At 39.7% G+C, this 18,800-nt stretch overlaps 1 protein-coding gene across 1 annotated transcript in view; it reads left to right on the top strand.

Moving 5' to 3' along the window:
• Positions 1-18,800, top strand: part of PLPPR4 (phospholipid phosphatase related 4) — a 278,566-nt gene that overhangs the window by 219,239 nt on the left and 40,527 nt on the right. The window contains exons 4-5 of the mRNA XM_086954653.1: positions 10,915-11,110; positions 14,011-14,068. Coding sequence (XP_086810779.1) covers positions 10,915-11,110; positions 14,011-14,068 — 254 coding nt within the window. The remainder of the gene's footprint in view (positions 1-10,914; positions 11,111-14,010; positions 14,069-18,800) is intronic.

Here is an 18,800-nt window from a genome sequence, read left to right as displayed (position 1 = left end):
CACTAAAGTCAGGGGGTATGCAGACATTTTTGTCGATGCAAGACACAGCTTATTCATGTGTAAGTGGGGCTGTGCCCAGCTTCTCCCTACCATCCTGCCAGAGAGGGCCCATCCAGGGGCACCTAAGCTCCTTTTCATGCATTGCTGTCCAGGAGAAATGTACAAAGCTCAACTGTCAGCTGCACCCTGTCATGTAACCCAGGTACAGAATAAAGGTGCTAAATTCCTAAGGGCCTTATTACAAAACTGGCAGGCCACAGATTGCCGGACTCATTTGGGTGCGCCAGTGGCAGTCTTCAGACCACCCTATTATGACCTGTGGCCCGCAAAGCATAGTACGAGTTTCCTCACTGCCACGCGTTTCATGGTGATGCAACTGCTATGAAAAGTGTGGCAGTGGGGAAACAAAGGGGGCCCTTGTGGCTCTGCCCCATGGGTTGCATGCAGGGGGCATATATGGTGCCCCCCTGTGTTCATGCACCCAGTACCTGCACAGCATGGACTGTAGAAGTCCATGCCGTGCCGGTACTGATTTTGACATTCACATTGTGTTGCCTATTTCATAGGCACCACCATGGGAACACCAAAGAACATTGCGCTACATAGGAGAAAACTCAGATTCTGGGGGGCAATTCAAACATAAGTTTGGCAGTGTGTTGCAGAGACAGGAAAATGCCAACTTTTAAAATCCAACTCCTCCATAAGTTAGGATTTTAAATTGGGATTTTGGAGACACCGCACATGAACTGGTTATCTCTTCCCATTTGGAATTTACACTTATAAAATGTAATAAGGCAAGCTCAATATTATCCTATGGGAGAGATAGGCCTGGCAGTAGTGAAAAATGATTTTTTGACTACCAGGACATGTCAAACTTTAAATGTCCTACTTTTCAAATACATTGCATCCTGCCCTCTGTTCTATCCACAGCCTACTCTAGTGGTAAGTTAAATATATTAAAAATAAGGCTCCCAGTTTTCTGTTTTTACTGATGTTTACACATAAAAACAGACAGAAACCAATGTGTTTTCTGCCTGCATTTATTTTTAAAAGCAGAAAAAGACAGGAAATTGAACTTCTTTTCAGTGACTCTCTGTGCTGTTTTTTAAGAATTCCAGGCTAACACCTAAGTGGATAGACAGCATGGGGAGTCAACAACAGGATGAAATGTCCTTCAATAATGACCTATGTCAACATACCTTTGTAGTATATGCTAACATTTACCTGTGGGTGTATGCTATGTTATATTTAGCTGTTTAATTTCCTAAATCATGACAGACATCAGAGTATGAGTGCTTGTTGATTAGTTAAATAAATGTGTAAATGTGATTTTTTTATCCTCATTTATTCACAAAACAAATGTGGATAAATACCAATAAGATGGTCTAAACATAAATATGGGGAAATACAAATGGAAACATTAAAACGATAAATACCATAACACCAGGAGCCCTAATTCCAAGGGAATGTTTGGGCCTGGTAAAAGCTTTATTTTGGCATGTCAAAACAGCAATTTAAAACTTTACACACACAGGCTGCAATGGCAGGTCTGAAACATGTTTGGGGAGCTACTTAACTATGGGGCACAATCAGTGCTGCATACCCACTAGTAGCATTTCTTTTTTAGTCATTGGGCATGTGTAGTGCCAGGTTACTAGGGACTCATAAATAAATTAACTATGCAAATTTGGATTAAGCCAATGTTACCATATTTTAAGGAGAGAGCCCAAGCACTTTAGCACTGGTCAGCAGTGGTAAAGTGCACAAACAAAATTCAGCAGAAAAAATGGAGGAGTGAAGGCAGAAAGTTTGTGAATGACCCGTCAGAAAGGGCCAAGTCCAACAAACCCATTTACTTTACAGTATAAACATCTATAAAATAAGAAAACATTAAAATGAATTGACATTACCACTCGGGTAGGTTTGTCCAAAACATTCATGCAAATTCTTTAAATGTTTGTTTATGTTGTAAGTGCATGCAAAGGTATATAGCCTGTTAAGAGCTGAAATAGTCATAAGACGCTCACCATGTATGCAAGGGCATCCCCCAAGATTGTAGGATGCTCTTGTAAGCTAGCTTTTCTATTTCCAGCGTACTAGTTGGTTTAACCCAATGCCACCCACGTAACTTCCTGAACTTTGTATAATTTATCTTAAGTATGTTTTCTTCCTCATTATACTGGAGTGACCATGTAACATTAGCTTCACTGTTTCTAAGTTTCCATCTTTATCATCTCTGCATACGTCAAGTAATAAAAATCAATAGAGGTTTGCCATATGGGGGAATGCTCCTCCTTTTTTCCTAAAAGCAGTCAAAACCACATAAGTTCCACCAACTTCAATAATGCCTTGCTAGAAGCTGATCTTGAAATATATTCCAGGAAACCAAAATAGAAAATGGAGCCCACTTGTTTTAGGATGTCGTTTCTACCAGTATCATAAATTCTGTAAAATAAGTGATCTACATTTTTCTTTTGGGGCAGGCAACCTAGAAACGTCAAATTATCTCTAATTTTACAGAATCATGTTTGTTCATATAGTGGCAGTGGTGGTTGATCAATCATTTCCTATGTGTTGGATATGAATATCTTTTGTGTTCAATAGATTTTTGGCCTTTGTTACCTGAACTCATTTTTGTTGGCCATATGACTCTGTGCATTTCAGTCTTGCTAACCAGTGGTAAAGGTATGTGTGCTCCCCTTTTTAAAAATGATAAAATTGGCATATCCATGATTGAAACATTTTATTTATATGTAAGTTCCTACAATATGGTACAACATGTACCCAAGTCCTGTAAATTACATGCTACTAGTAGACTGCAGTACTCATTATACCACCCACTAAAGTAGCACTATAAATAGGTGTACAGATCTGCTGCTGCAGCCTCGTTGGGCAGTTTTTAAATTCCATTTCGACCTGACAAAATAAACCTTATGCCAGGCCAAACTCTCCCTTTTAATACTTTCAAGTCATGACTAAGGTAGTCCCAAAATGCCCATAGGACATGGTGCATAGTATTTAAAAGTAGAACATGTATGTTGTATGTTTTCCTTGTCCTGTCTGGGAAAAGCTTTCAAAGTCGTTTTTCACTGTGGCAAGAATGATTCTCCCAAAGGAAAGCACTGTGTTACATTAAAACGCCTTAAAATGCCTAACTTCAGTTTTGAAGTAGCTAAAAAAAAGTGAGCTTAAGGCACATGTTATGGTTACTTGGAATAACAAATGCTTTTTTTAGTTTAAAGTGTTTTGTTGTCACTGAAATGTTCACCTAACTATACCGTCACTTTATCTAATATTTTATTATGATACGTAAAGCTAAACCCTCACTTGCAGCCAAGCTATGTGCCAAAACCACATGAGGCAGCCAACTTGCTGCCATGTCCCGCACCACGGAAGGGGTTTTTCAGCCCTCTTCTCTGAGCCTCTAGTGGTCTTGGTACCCCATGCGCTGGGGTCTTCTTTTTTCAATAAAAGAGGGGAGCGCACATGTCTGTCAGCACCAATCCACTATTAGCCCCAGGGACCCCATGCCCAGGGGCCCAAAAATATATTATCATTATTTGGGGAGGGGGTAGGTGGCCCTCTCCACTTTCCAAAATGAGCCAGGGACCCCATACCCCGGGCCATACTTCAATTATATGCGAGGAGGGTGTATGACCCCCTCATTGAGTCTTAAGGGGCATTAGGGACCCCATCCACCAGGACCAAATACATTAATATTAGGGGAACATGGCATATGTCCTCTCCCCAAGCTGAAATTGGCCCAGGGGACTCCATCCCTGGGCCATATTTTAATTTGAGGGGGGGATGCCCGAACCTTAAGAGGACCCAGTGACCCCATACTCTGGGACCAAATACATTATTAATATGGGAGGGAGGCACATGGCCACCCTCCCTGAACCCATATAGACCCCGAGGACCCCACCCCCAGGGTTATACATAACATTCGGGGCTGTGGGTGGAGCCCCAGTGACCCAGCAGCCCCAGCTGGCTCTCGGCTGGTGAGAGCACCTGCTTCTGCTTGCTCCTGCCAGGTGGGAGAAATCACAGTTTAATTCCCTGCAAGAGCACAGATAGGGAAATAGAGGTGTGCTCCCACCCAGCGGGAGTAATTTCATAGCACCTGTTGGGTGGGAGATCACTTCTTTCCCTGCATGCAATCTTGCAGGTAGGGAAAAATACTGTGTCCTGAGAGTGGGATCCCTGTGACACAGTTCAAGAACTGGCTGTGGGGGATGGGGTCTCCAGCGCCTTTCAAGGCTCGGAAAGGGGGTCACACACCAACTCCCCTATACATGGTCTTTGGTTCTGGACGTGGGGTCCCCAGCGCCCATTTGGGCTTGGAGAAGGGGCTGCATGCAACCTCCATTAAAGGTGACATTCTTTATCCTGGGAGATAAGGTCCTATCAGGTGGTATAGACTAGGGGAGGGGACCGCCTGCTCGCCTGCCCTATTCATATATTTTCAGCCCTGGAAGATGGGGTCCCAAGGCTTGGGGGAGGGCTGTGCACCCCCTCCCCTCCGCTTTCTGATGAACCTGACCCCTGGGAGTGGGTCCCCAGGCCCATCTTTGGCTCGGGAAGAGGAATTGCATGGCCTCCTCCCAAATTTAATATTGTTTATAAACACCAATTATTTTGGCACTTGGAGGATCTCTCTTGGACTCTCATACAGACCCTAGAGGGTCAGGTTATCACTAACCTGCTCCCTTATATATATATTTTTTAACTAAACCTCAGGTCAGGGCATTAGCTCCCTGAGTCCTGTAATGACTGCCTGAAACATATTTCTTCCTGTTACATGATAACCCAATGGTAAAAAAGCCCTGAAGGTCAATGTAAACGGCTCTATTTTTAAAAATTGGGTATTAGGCACTCCTGTGAGAGTCCCTCGAACCCAACCATCCAGATATTCAAATACATGTAGAACTTATTATTGCCAAAACTGCTGAACACATTTACACCAAATCACAAAAAGCATGCTTTCTGGACTAAGATCTAGCTTCCTGCTAAATTTGGTGTAATTATTTTCAGACGTTTTTGCAGTAGAGCTTCTTAAATAAATGTATAGAAGATGCATGGGCATTGTGTTTTTTGGTCCCGACCTTTTTTCTCGACTCCAGCATGAAGGATCTCCCTGAAACTTTTCATGCACAAACTAGGTAAAAAGAAGGACTTTTTTGGAAAGTTTTTTAAGATTTGCCAAATGGTGCCAAAATTTTAGCAAAACGAAAAAAATGCATTTCCTATGGAGATGCTGATCTAACTATAACTATCCGGTGGCGACCATCAATAATTCTTCCTCTAATATAAAAAGGAAACTGGCATTTGTGAAAGGCATGAAGTGTAGACTGAACATTTTCTATCATTGCAATAAAATGGGACCAGATGACTTATTATTTTTTTCTGATATGATTTCCCTTCATGCAATCATCAGCAAACCTTCCAATCATATCTGCTAAATTCAGATATTTTCCCCAAGCTATCACTCAAAATAGTAACGTGTTACAAACCCTAGATATGATTATGTTCCAAAGTAAGATTCTAGCACTATCCAATGTGAAGGGGTAAAATAAGTATTTTTTTTATTCATCCAAAAAATCAAATTGTGAGGACAGATTTGCAGAAGTACATTACATGAGTTTAGTTTCTTCTGGTTGGTGATAAAAATAGTAGTTTGTTCTTTCCGTCTGAGGATTTATGTATGCTTCATTGTATTGCAAGCTAGTGGATTTTAGAACAAGCAGGGCAAATTGTTAATTTACTGGAAACACAATTTAAACTTACTCATTTAGCTCGATTCTACACAGGTTGCCACTATATTATGTGACGTTGTATTTACATTTTATCCATTCACTTACAGGGACCATCAAAAATGAATCATGGTAATATTTCTAATGTGCTTATTACCACCAAATGTAATAATTCTTAGGCTGTATTGCTTGATTTACTTCTTCAATCCAAATTTAAAAGCTATAAAACAAAATGTCTGTATTCTACCCTGAGAACTTAAAGTCTTAATTGTAACCCCCAGTAATGAATCTAAAAGCTCACTTGTCTTTATTTTTTTATAATTAGCATTTTTGATACCAAAGAAAACGAATGCAGGTATGAGTTAATTAATCCTAATCTCATGATGACAATGTATCAAGCTCTTCACCCTAAATCAAATTGCTACCATTTCCTATGCAGTTGATATTTTTAGTAGGCCTGGGCGGTACATTCTGTTCCGCTTGCGGAATTTGCGGTATTTGGGTAAATTTGCGCTCTGCGGAGAACGCAGAATTGTCAAAAATTCTGTGATCCACGGCTTCACAGATTTTTTGCTTGTTCACCCTTTCAAAATATGTGTTCGTGAGATATTTTTCCCAGAGCACGCAAACAGCGTTTGTGAACAGGAAAAAAGCATTGCGAATGGGCGGAACAAGCAATTCTGCGTGTCCTTGGAATTTTTGCATGCTCGCAAAGATTTTTTATTGCTTCGCAGAGCTTTGCATAGCACAACTACACAAATTCCGCCCACCGCGTAGTGGAGATGCTTACTTTTCAGTCCCTTTCATTTCCATTGCAGGGGCTTGAATAACATGGTAACTGTCTACCTTGTTTTGGTTGAGCTTTAGATTTAAGAATACTATTCATAAGATTCATCTCTGCTGTTTTGGTGTGACAAACATTTGAGTAACTCCAATATCATGAAAAATACAAACTTAATTTATTTTTCCCTAGAATCCAAGACTATAAAGCATCTTACCTTAATCAGTATGCATTGAATTCACGGAAACGTGACTAACTTGCATGATGCTTTTCTTTGGTCTGCTAGGTGTATAGGCAGGCTACAGTCAAAGTCAACGAATGGTCTTATAACATTAATCCTTGATTATCTTAATTCAACCACAACTCATGCAGGTCACCATCATAAATTGCATGCAATTCTAAACAGCTAAACCTACTTTATTGCAGTGTCTGAATAATACAGATGTATATATATGTATGACTTGTAAAACAAAATGTATGAAAAATATAGTTTCATATCCAATTTAACGCCTTTCATTTTAATGAGGCTGATTCCAACTCAGTACCTATAAAAATTTGATGTCAGTCTTGTCTTGATCCTTAGCCATATTTTGACTATTTTTCCTTTTTGACTATTTTTCCTATCATATTTTCATTTCTGTTTGCATCAAATGTCTATCAAAATACATAATCAGATTTCAGGCGCGGTCCATGTAGGTAAGACCGGAGAGGTCGAGTGTGTGTCTGGGGGGAGGGGGGGGGGGGGATTTTGACAGACGACATAGAGGAACAATTAAATAAACATGTCAAAATCCCCCCCCCCCCACTCCGTCCCGCCTCTCTTACCTGCAAGGGCAGCAGCTGTCAGATTTCCACACACACTGAATTAGATACAGACCTAGGCTTCCATCACAGGTCTTGCTAATCCCCAATTTTGCCAGAAGCATTGTTATAGGTTGTTTGGGGAAATTTGAGAAATGCAGATATATGGAAGCTTAAAAGTGCTGAATTTCAAGTGCAAATGGGCTGAAAACTGTGATATTACATTGGGATTGGATATGGCATTCACGATTTATGCATACAGTCCCCATGGACTATCAAAGTGAAAAGTTAGACTATCAAGGTATTCATGCATTTCAAAATGACTAATACATGCAGTATCAGGAATATTGGTGTAGTGTGTTTTCCAGCAGGATTCGCGATGAAGTCCGTAGAAGTCATATTGTGAAAACGTGCTGGATTTTTAGAGATTCATTCAGACCCAATTCCGTATTCATGTTGGAGGAAAAAATTGATTGATTATGTGTAATAGTTTATTTATAGTGTCTACGCTTTTGATACTTCTACCTTTCCATCTTGCTTTCACTCTAAAAAGTTGTTTCCATTTTTGTTTTTTTACAAAAAGGATGACTCCTTCTTTACTTTCTGTTTTCAAAACTGGATGAACATATTTCAAATTAAATTGAGTATGCTTAAAATACATCAGAAATGATTCAAAAGACCTGATTACGAGTTTGGCAGTCTGACCATCCGTTCGCCGCGTCTACAGTCAGCAGAAGACCACAGCGCTGGCGGTCTTTAGAATGCTGTATTCTGAGTATACCACAGTGCCAGCGGTGTGGTTGTAGAGATCTTGCGGCGGCAGTTATTTGTTTTCCATATGTAACAAAGCCTGTGTGAACATTTTGACGGCATATGTGTCAAATGTACAACATAAGCATGATACATGTGGAAAAATACCACCTACCCATTGCCAGAGTCTGGCCCATATGTGGGCAGTCTATGCACTGGTTTATGGTTCAAAAAGGACTCCCCTGTATATTGCGGCAATCAGGGTCATAATCCTTGGGGTGAAGATACTGCTGTGAAGGGGGACTTGCAGAAAGGGATCCGCTTCAAACTCTGATGTAAAGAACAAGAAACCTAGTTTCTGCTGACTTGAAGCTGGCAGTCCCACATAATACAGACAGCGATTAAACTCCACTGTACTGGCCCATGGCAGCTACTTTTTCCCAGCGCTTTGCGGTGTGCTGGCAGTGTCGGCAGTTCAGCAGAGGTCTTTCAAATAGCAATCTGCCCATCTCATAATATGGTGGTCGGACCACTGAAATCACAATGGTTGGACCGCAGGTACAGCTGTTAGTGGACCGCCAAAGTTGTAAAAAGGCCCAAAAAGTAATTGCATAACCTTGCTAAGTAGGCTATGAAAAAAATCATGTTATGGGAAGGGGGCAATGTTAAATACCAGAACATGCAGTTGTGGCATTTATTTAACCATTTCTCTTTTGTTTCTCATTTCAAACTAAATTTCAATAAGTAGATTATCTGAACATTGCGGAACCAATTTACAAATTAAAGGTGGAAATCTGCTGTCATAGCTTTCCTCTGACGTGTTGTTATTTTAGGTATATTTGTAAAGCACACTATCACCCGTGAGGGTAACCAGGGTATCCTATTTGGATAATATTTCAACTAATTTGGAATTGAAAAAAGATACCTAGCGGAACTCATTACAGTTTGTGACCGTTGCACTATTCCCAAGAAACTAGAATTCTTTTTTTTGGAATTCCATTTTCGTGTGAGCAAATATTGTGTATGTTTACTAATACGGAAATTTCATTGCAAAAGCAGATATACTTGCTGTATTTTCTTTCTTCCCCCCAGGAAAAATATTTTTCCACAATGTGAAATTTCTACCCCAGAAAATTCCTCTGTACTTTTCCACCATGGAACTGCATTTACCACTTCCCTTGACAGGGTTATATCTGTTTCCATTGCATGAGTGGACTGAGTGCATGCGTGGGAATAAATTCACACCGTGGGGTTTGTACAGACCTTCCAGTGATCTCGTCCATGGAACAACCACTTCCTGTCTGTAGAAGCAGACTTACTCTCACATAATATTAAAATCGTCGTGCAATATTATGTGTGCACAAATGGACGTAGTATTACGAGTGCAAATCAATATTTGCAAATAGAAAAGTCAGTGCTTAATTTGTATAATAAATAACTCTTATGGTTCTTGTCAGGAGTCCACTACAGCGTGGACCACCCAGTGCCCTTGCCAGCGCTGCTAACAAAAGTAACAGCACAGCTACTAACCATCAAACTCCTAAAAGTGTGACAATTCGGACTATTTCATTCTGCCATAACTATAAGAATGGCTTGGGCAGCAGATAATAGTAATTTTTAATGTACAATTGTACTAGTAATTAACTGTTGTTGTGGTCATCTCTAAATTAGCCAGACAGCACCACCTTGTGGGTGACTTTCATAAACGTGGGTGCTTTCAATTAAGTGCCAGTGCCGAGCACTGGAAACCACTGGCTAAAATTAAGCGCTGGGAAAAGGTGAATTTGACCGAGAAAACCTAGCCGTTTCCAGGCGTAAATTAAAAGTATGTGCACAAATGACTCTGTGAATAAGGTGCTTCGATATCAGACCTACCTGTTTCTGTCACTACAACTACTTGTGCTTACCTCTTCCCGTTTGAGTAAAGACGTTCCAGTTATATCTGTTAGAGAACAAAAGTGACTTAAGGTACTAAAATGTAATGCTGAAAGCCATAAGGGTTTGCTGACTGCATATGGAGGCAACCTACACCCACTTCGATCCAGCTGTGGCAAAAAGGAGTTGACTGGTACGCACAGCAAGAAAAACCGATCTACGAGGCACGTGCATGTCCTCATAAACATGATAAAGTGTGGGGCGAGTGGTGGTCTTATTATGGTCTGTTATCATGAAATAAATGGTTCTGACAAAGACGCCTTATGCATTACTGTAACTCTGAATGTTCAGGTCTTTCTAAATGTAATGCTTGGATGTGCTTGCTGTACAAACGAAATAAAATTGGTTTACAAAATGTAATGTTGCATACAGATATATGTGCAAAAGTATATATTTTTGCCCAACAACGTTTACACTCCACATGAGAAAGTCCATTCGTAGGCATTTCTACAATAAGAAAAAGATTTACATGATCTGATTAGCACAATGTGTAAACAGAAGACATTCGTCTTCTATTAGAGATTAAGAAAGAGTTTTGACCGAAGCAGAGGCATGACAATTTCTCTTGTAAGATGTTCTGTGCAGATTTTTCTGCAACCTGTTTTTACAAGATTGCCCTTTGGGGACTATTTTCCAATGAAGCCTAGTCCCTTCTGAGAAACATGAATGCTACTAACAATCCCCTGTATTCCGTCACTTTGCAGGAAAGAAAGACATTTAACGTTATATGTGAAAACACAACTACTTCAGTGACGATAGTGAATAAGCAAAATGCTTATATTTCATTTTACATTTTTTTTTATTTCTATTGCATTTTCATTAGAAAAATCATTATGTCTCTAGCCATGTAGCATGGCTGTGGTTGTGTAACATTTTCATTGTGTTTCTCAACAGGTGTTCATATATTCGGTCTCTGTTCCACTGCCCTCATTACCGACATTATACAACTTTCAACTGGATATCAGGCGCCATATTTCCTCACTGTTTGCAAACCGAATTATACTTCCTTGAACATATCCTGCAAAGAAAATTCATACATTTTGGAAGACATTTGCTCAGGCTCAGATGCGGCTCTCATCAATTCTGGACGGTAAGATGTTAAACTGTAAAAAATGTTATCAAAGTTTTTACGATTTTAAAACTAGTTGGGTGGATATACTTCCAGATTGTGCTATTTTTGCAGCTGTGCATTTGAGATCTCATAACATTGTTAAAAGTGCACAAACACTGAACTACTATAGTTAGAAAGAAAGTAGAGGTGTTTACTAATGGTTCCACGGGCGCTTGCGTTGCATGCGCAATTTTGCTCGCATCTTTAAGTTCTTGTATATATCCTAACTAAATCATTGCAATGTTTTGCGTCACTTTGCATCATGGGTAAAGTCTTAGCAAACAATCCCCTAAGGGTCCTCCTCTGCAAGAAGCACAACATTGATCTTGGATAGGAACCCTCCAAGCTCTTCAAGTCTAGCCCAGTATCTGCAATCATCTCATCCTCCTCATCCTTTAATATGGTGCAACATCTCGAACCAACTCTTGCGATCCATGGTATTCTGCCTGGGTACCCCTTATTGTCATGTACAGTGCTTCATTGCTCCCCAGCTAGGATTAAACAACAGCGTTCTCTAAAGGCACATAAAATGTTTACACTGTACTCTCAAAAAATACAAAGTCGATTACTTATCATCATGTCCCCCAAATGAACGTCAGTGAGTAGTGCTATGAGGCTTCAGGGAGATAGAGATGCACTTAGAAATTCCGAGTAGCACTAACAATGATATTGGTTTACTCAGGTCTTACTTTGGAAGCATGCTTCACATGGTGGCCATTGTTATTTGTATAACTAACTCAATTGCCTTTTTTAGGTTTGTGATCTTACCGTTATATATTGCATGGAGAATGCATTTGAACCACAATTATTGATATTATTAATTGGCAAGCTATTAAAGGTTAGCAAGAGATGAACTGTGTAAATGCAGTCATTTCTTAATGATTAATTATGCTCACTATAAATTGTAGGTTATTAGAAACAATCTCCATTCAGAGTGCAATGGTTAAGTGGTGTTGTTCTCTTCAGCGGATGTTAACCACTGGTAATTGCTAAACCTAGAATTGTGTACTTAACTGTAATGTAATTCCTATTGGTAAAGAGCAAACATATCACCCCTTAAGGTTTGAAGGTGCTAGGGGCCGTCGGGCAGATTAAGTGAGCTATTGCCCAGACTCCCATGCTGCTGTGCTGAGCTACAGCCGGCGATCAAACCTGTGAGCCCTGCGCTCCAGAGTAAGCCACTCTGACTGCTGTGCCACACCTCTCCATGGGGAATGTAAATGAATAGCTTGCTACACAAACAGCACAAGGGCAATATGGTAGTTCGAGTCTGACCTCCAACCTTTAGCTATAAGCAGACTCACAGGCCCTCCTGCAAGGAGACACAGAGAGAACTACCCCCCTCTGCTTCGTATATCAGCTTCAAACTTTCATTCAAAATGCATCTGACTCTTTGGAGCGAAGTACCACCATTACTTCTTCTTTGTAGCTGATAGACACCTCCATCCTGCTTCTTAGGTCCAACCCTTGGAAACAAAGCTCTTATTTCTGATATTAAAGTCATTACTTTGTCACTTCAGACAGGGTCTTGTATGGGGGCTGATTCAAATTGGCACATTTTCTACACATGTTATTTCTAATGTTATTTGCTTTTCTGTATATAACAATATATTTTGCACATTAATATCATGATCCAAGTTGCAACAAAATATTTGTGTATCACAGGCGATATTTTTTCTTCCTGCTACTCCAAGATTGATATATTTCCATTTAGAGAATGAATCAAATTATAATTTTACGCACATGTCATGGAAAGAATTGATGATTCTGTTTAGAACTTGGTGGTGCAAATAAGTACCTTCCCTTTTGCAGATAGCAGGAGCTTGGCCTCTGCTCCAAGCGCGACCCACAAACATCTGTCATATTTGATGGTGTGGTGATAACTGCTTTTCAAAACTGACATGATCAGAGGGCATGAAAGAATGACAGTGAGGTGGCACTGTGTCTCTTGGGGTCTGAGGTGGCAGTAGACAGTGTCTTGCTCCCTGTGGACCTCTCTATGCCTAGGTAGGGGGTGGCCGCTCGCAATACCCTCCCACTCTGGGGTTCCGTACTCATGATTTAAGATTACTCTCTCCGAAATAACCAAACACCACTTCTGAACATCCAAGCAGCACTAGCAAATGAGTATCTAAAATTTCCCTTTTGCTGGAGAGTGTTTGGACATTCCAGAGAAAACATTCCTAGATATGTCTTTGGTCCTTCCTTATTAGAAATTCCTGGGATTTCCCCTTCATAACATGAGGTGCTGGTGGATCCTTCTCACATCCCATTGTGCATGTTGCCCTAGTGTTTTGTCTGCAAGCAACAAGTTACAGCAGGAGGCTCATCAAGACCACAAGGCATATATGTACATATTGTGCTCGCACTGACTTTCCAATCCCAGCCAACTCACCATTCTCCTACAAAGTTGACTTTGCATTTCCATTATTATGGTCTGCATAGGCAAATGAATGCATTTTCATAAAAAAGAAAGTAGATGATGGTACCACTCAAATGACAATGCATAATATGATCCAACTGTTTTAGGTACATTGTATAAATGTGTACTGATGCAATATGACTGTGCTATGTCCATATGTACAATTATTTCTCTTTAAACATAAAGGCTGTGTCGCAAGAAGCTAACAATATTGATTTCTTTGTATTTGCATGCTTATTGTACCATAAAAAGATCAATAGTAATTTACGCAATACCAGTATACTATACAGTCTTCCCTAACCTATGAAAACACCACTAAAAATCAGATATAAAAAATATGTACCTGGTTTGTATGTAGGCATATATACTTTTCACCATTTCTATGCATGTAAAATAAGTAACACAGTGTAGGTGTATTACAAGTCTTAATTATCATTTGTTTGTTCTTTTTTGGCAGAAAGTCATTCCCTTCCCAGCATGCTACATTGGCAGCTTTTGCAGCTGTGTACATCTCCGTAAGTAATAATAATAGTAATAATAATATTTAAGCTTGTCTCAGACAGATGAAAATGTAATAATAGATATTAATAATATAAAAGGATATTATACATCGATGATGAGCAATAAAGTCAGAAAAATCTACAATATAGCCTTAGAGCCCGCCATAGTGGGCTGTACCGGCCAATAAACCCCTGCTCCCGCATCGAGGGCCTTTAACAAGGAGCAGGCCTTTAATGGCCAGTAGAAGCCACTGCGGAGAGCTCAAAGGTCATTAGAACATTTTTCCCCTAGAGAGAAGAATATTATAATTAGTCAAAAGAAATGCCTCTCGGAGCCCGAGGAGTATTAAATCCTTTCGGGCTCCGAGAGGCCTTTGTTCACAGCAACAGTCGTGAACAAAGTCAAACATTGGAATGTTGGAGTGGCGGGCTTCTACCAGTTATTAGAAGCCTGGAGCACTCCATTGTTTTCAATGGAGCTTCCAACAATCCAATATTCAGATAATAGTTATGCATTTTAGAAGTGCTTGTAAAATAGTATGCATACATTTAGTTAAGCTCACAATTAGGTGAGGAACCACATGATGCAGCATAATGTATTATTATAACAGCTGAGTAAGAGGGTACTTTCTGTTCTTACAGATAAAATATATGCATTTGATAATCCTACTCAAATTATATATGTGGTGGTCATAACAAAATGTGTTTGTGAGGACTTATAACTTACAGTTGTGTCATTTTGTACAAGATGTATAAATGTGAAATGATTACTGATAACTGGAAGGTTCACTGACATCACTTTCACAAATAGCACAAAAAAAATTAGCCCGGAGGTTGTAGTGCTCATGATGCACGCAGACCCCTGAGGTAGAAAGCATCTGGCTGTTAATGCGCATGGCACAGACAACTATATGTGCAACATACCTCAAAACCTCCACTGTCCTGCTTTTCTACACGCAAACATGTCCATTTGCGAAAGCATTGCTGTAAGAAACATGGATGTCATGCAACGTAACAGGAATAATTTTTTAACTATCCTACCTAGCTCACACTTTACCCATTAAGCATAGGCGGAAAATCCGTTCTGCTCGCGGATTTTGCGGATTTTCGGTAAATTCGCAATCCGCGAACTCTCGCGAATTTACTGAAAATCCACAAATTCGCACACAGCAGATTTTTTTGCTTGGTGATACAATATTGCGGCGTGCGGCGTTCACTTACCGTCATTCAGCGTTTGCCGAGTTATTTTTCTCGATATTTTGAGAGTGCTGCGCCATTTTGGATCTTGCTGCAGGATCCCGCGGGAGTTTGGCGACGCATCGCGAGAGTTCGCAATTGCGAACATGTAGATGCGGCGGGCAGCAACAATCTCGCACTCGCGAAATTACAAAATTTGCAATTCTGCACAAGAAATCCACCAGCAAGCAGCATAAACCTTCGGAAAATGATGATTTTTATCAGAATAACTTATCAGGTTGACATTTAACTGCACTTTTTTGGATTTGAGGCCTTTTTGACTTTCTTTGGATCACTTTTGGATTAGAAATCAACTTTCACAAGTAAGTTTGTTTGGGGCATTACAGTTGCTGTTCTGCAGAAAAACGAGTCTTGCAAAACTGAAATCACTCAGCAGGTGCAAAAGTTCACTCATCATTAGTAACCATTCCCTGTAGTGCTTCCTGAGGGGCCCCTCCAGAGTTCAGTTGCCTACGTTTGTTTGGCGCATTACAGTTGCTGTTCTGCAGAAAAACAAGTTTTGCAAAACTGTAAGCACTCAGCAGGTGCAAAAGTTCAAAGTCATCATTAGTAACCATTCCCTGTAGTGCTTCCTGGGGGGCCCCTCCAGAGTTCAGTTGCCTACTTGTAACTATTCTATGACCCTGCTCTGACCCTCACAGCAGGCTCATAGAATAGCTACAAGTAGGCCACAAAGGTCCTGGGAAAAAGAATTGCACTGCAACAGAAAGCAAATTACAGATAAGGAAGCATGTGCCAGACAGGAAGTTTAAATTCAGTGACACATTAATCAACCCCAAATTAATTCATGTCAGTTGAAGCAGGGCAGGTGTGCTTGCTTTTCCCCCCATAATCTACAGTGATGAATCAGAGGGTGGCAGTGATGTACCAGAGGGTGGCATGGGTGAATCAGAGGGTGGCAGTGGTGAAACAGAGGGTGCTGTGAACCTGTGATGATGAACCAGGCGTAGAAACAACAAAGTCGCGACCGTTGCGAGCCAACAAGTAAGTTCGCAATTGCGAACTGGTACAAAACCCTCACGAACTGGCAGAAACCCTTGCGAACACACAAGAAAAAATCCGCAAATTCGCGAGAATTCGCGGATTTTGCAGATTGCGAGTTCGCAAATACGCAAATTTGCGAACGCCAGATTCGCAAAATTCGCCCATGCTTATTACCCATCTCATCCGCACGTAAATATCACAAAGAGTTCTACCCATTTACAAACCAACAGCTTTTGACATAGCCGTTTCCTTGCAGGTGTATGATCTTGGTGTCTTTATAGTATGAAAGTCTTAAGGACGCAGAGCACCCATTTGTCTGAGCCACCTGAATATTTGAGGGTGGGAACATGGTTAAAGTAACCAAAGTAGAAGGACGTTGGCAGTGGGAAGCTCACAACTATTGTCCCTTAGTACCTCACTTATATTGTTAGACCTGTCTGCTGCAGGAAAAATGCAGATTGATATAATTCTTTCTAGTACAAGTAATTTACTGATGTGATCACCTAACTAATAAAAGTGTTACAGTATATCTAAGCTAAGTGGACATGAGGGTACCTTGAAATAAAGTTGTATTTGTATTGGGAGTGTACTTCTTATTCATCGACCAATCCGGCTGGAATATCACCAATGAAAAAGGCGTATTGACCTTAGATAAGTAATCCTCTTTTATTGATATATCTCTTTTTTACTTCATTTGTCTTATGTTTCTGTTTTACAGTCACATGTTCAATTGCAAGCAAACCGACAGTCTACCATTTCTCATTTCCATGCACAATCCTTAGTCTGCCTAACATTTTTTGCTACACTGTCATAATTCAAAGCTTATCCCACATTCTTATTTTATTAAAATACTCTTGAGTTCCAAGTGTTTATGGATTACTGTGCAGTACAGTAGTACCTAATTTCCATTTTTATTACAGTTGTCTTTTATCCATTAACTGTCATTGGCTTTGAAGGTGAAGCCGTTGGTGAATGAAAGCAATACTCAACAGTCAGATTAAAAAGTAGCATGAAAAAGATGTAGTGTCACAAATATAAAGGCCTGCCTTTGAACCAATACTGCTCAGAAGCTTGGGACCCTTGAGTGAAGTTTTTTTTTAACCACAAACCTCGTAGGGCCAAATTACAGAAGTTTCCTATTATCAGAGAACAGAGGCTCATATACATTTTGCGTCCTTTTACGGTCAACTTGAATATCAGGTCCATAAAGGGAACATTAATTCTAAATTCACAAGCATTTTCCTTTATTTAAGGCAAATTTGTCTTTTGGATTCACCTGAAGATTGCCTCATGCGTTCATTAATGTTTATTATTGTGAGCATGATGTATAATCAGAAATAGAGAAATTTTAGTAAACTGAATTAATATATCACTCATACCGAGAATATGTGTATTTTTGTTACTCAGTATTTTATCTATCTATCTATGTGATTGTATCATGAAAGGGAAAACTATATGTCGTTATGTACAATTTTCAGTGAAATTGTTGATTGTCGTTTGTTCACTAAATGATAAAATTCAGTCAGATTTTCAGGATGTCATACCATATACCATTTGCACATGTATGTATATTTTGGTCATTTAAAAAAGCCCATTATATTTTACTTTTTGATAGGCTAACAATCCAGCCCTAATGAATATGGTAAAGCAAAATATTCACAAATAAAAAATATTATAAAGTGCAATGGAACCAATAGATGAAATAGCAATTGTATGTCCGGTAGGACAATAAGCACAATTATTTAAAGATAAAATATACATATTTGGTTATATAAAGACTAGCTGGAGATGTTCTTTCTGACAATAAGCAACACATGATAAGAGATTGGAAAGAGAAATTAACTAGAAAAGGGACAAAAATATCATAAACAAATACACACAAATCAGTGCAACTAGTGAGATTGAGTGACCTATAAGGCCAATCGCGTGTATGGTTTTCTAGAAATGTTTCATGGTGTAGTTATTGACCTGGAAATAATGAAACATTCTACTCATTTGGTATATATTATACTAAAAAGATTACACAGGACAACATGTTCCAAGCATTTGTGTAAGAAAGTGGATGATTATATGTGGGTGGTGGTTGTATACCTCTAGGAATAATAACACTGTCCCATCAGGGTGAACACCAAAGTCACTAAATTAACATGACCTGAGTCCCAGGGTAGATATTGCACAAAGCAGATAAGCTTACATTTCAGCAATGTGAAAAGTATGCTGTACCAAAACAGTAATAAAATCAAGACACTAAGCAATAGGAATCCAAAACCTAATTAATAAAATAGAGTTAATTTTACTAAACACATTGACAAAAATCCGGGGTAAGTAGAGATATGATTTTTTAAAGTTTAATTATACAATAGCACCAAAACATGTAAGCAGCAACCACTGTCATCTGGTTCAACCTGGCCAGAAGTTTTATCTCCGTTCTAGTCTCTGAGATGGGCGTCAAAAATCCTCAATGGCCAAGGCAGGAGGCTGTGGCTGAATAGGGCTCCAGGACGTC

This window comes from Lissotriton vulgaris, chromosome 1_1, assembly GCF_964263255.1.
Source record: "Lissotriton vulgaris chromosome 1_1, aLisVul1.2, whole genome shotgun sequence".
NCBI classification, from domain to species: domain Eukaryota; kingdom Metazoa; phylum Chordata; class Amphibia; order Caudata; family Salamandridae; genus Lissotriton; species Lissotriton vulgaris.
The sequence above is the reverse complement of the archived record's forward strand: the minus strand, read 5'-3'. Positions and strand labels throughout refer to the sequence as shown.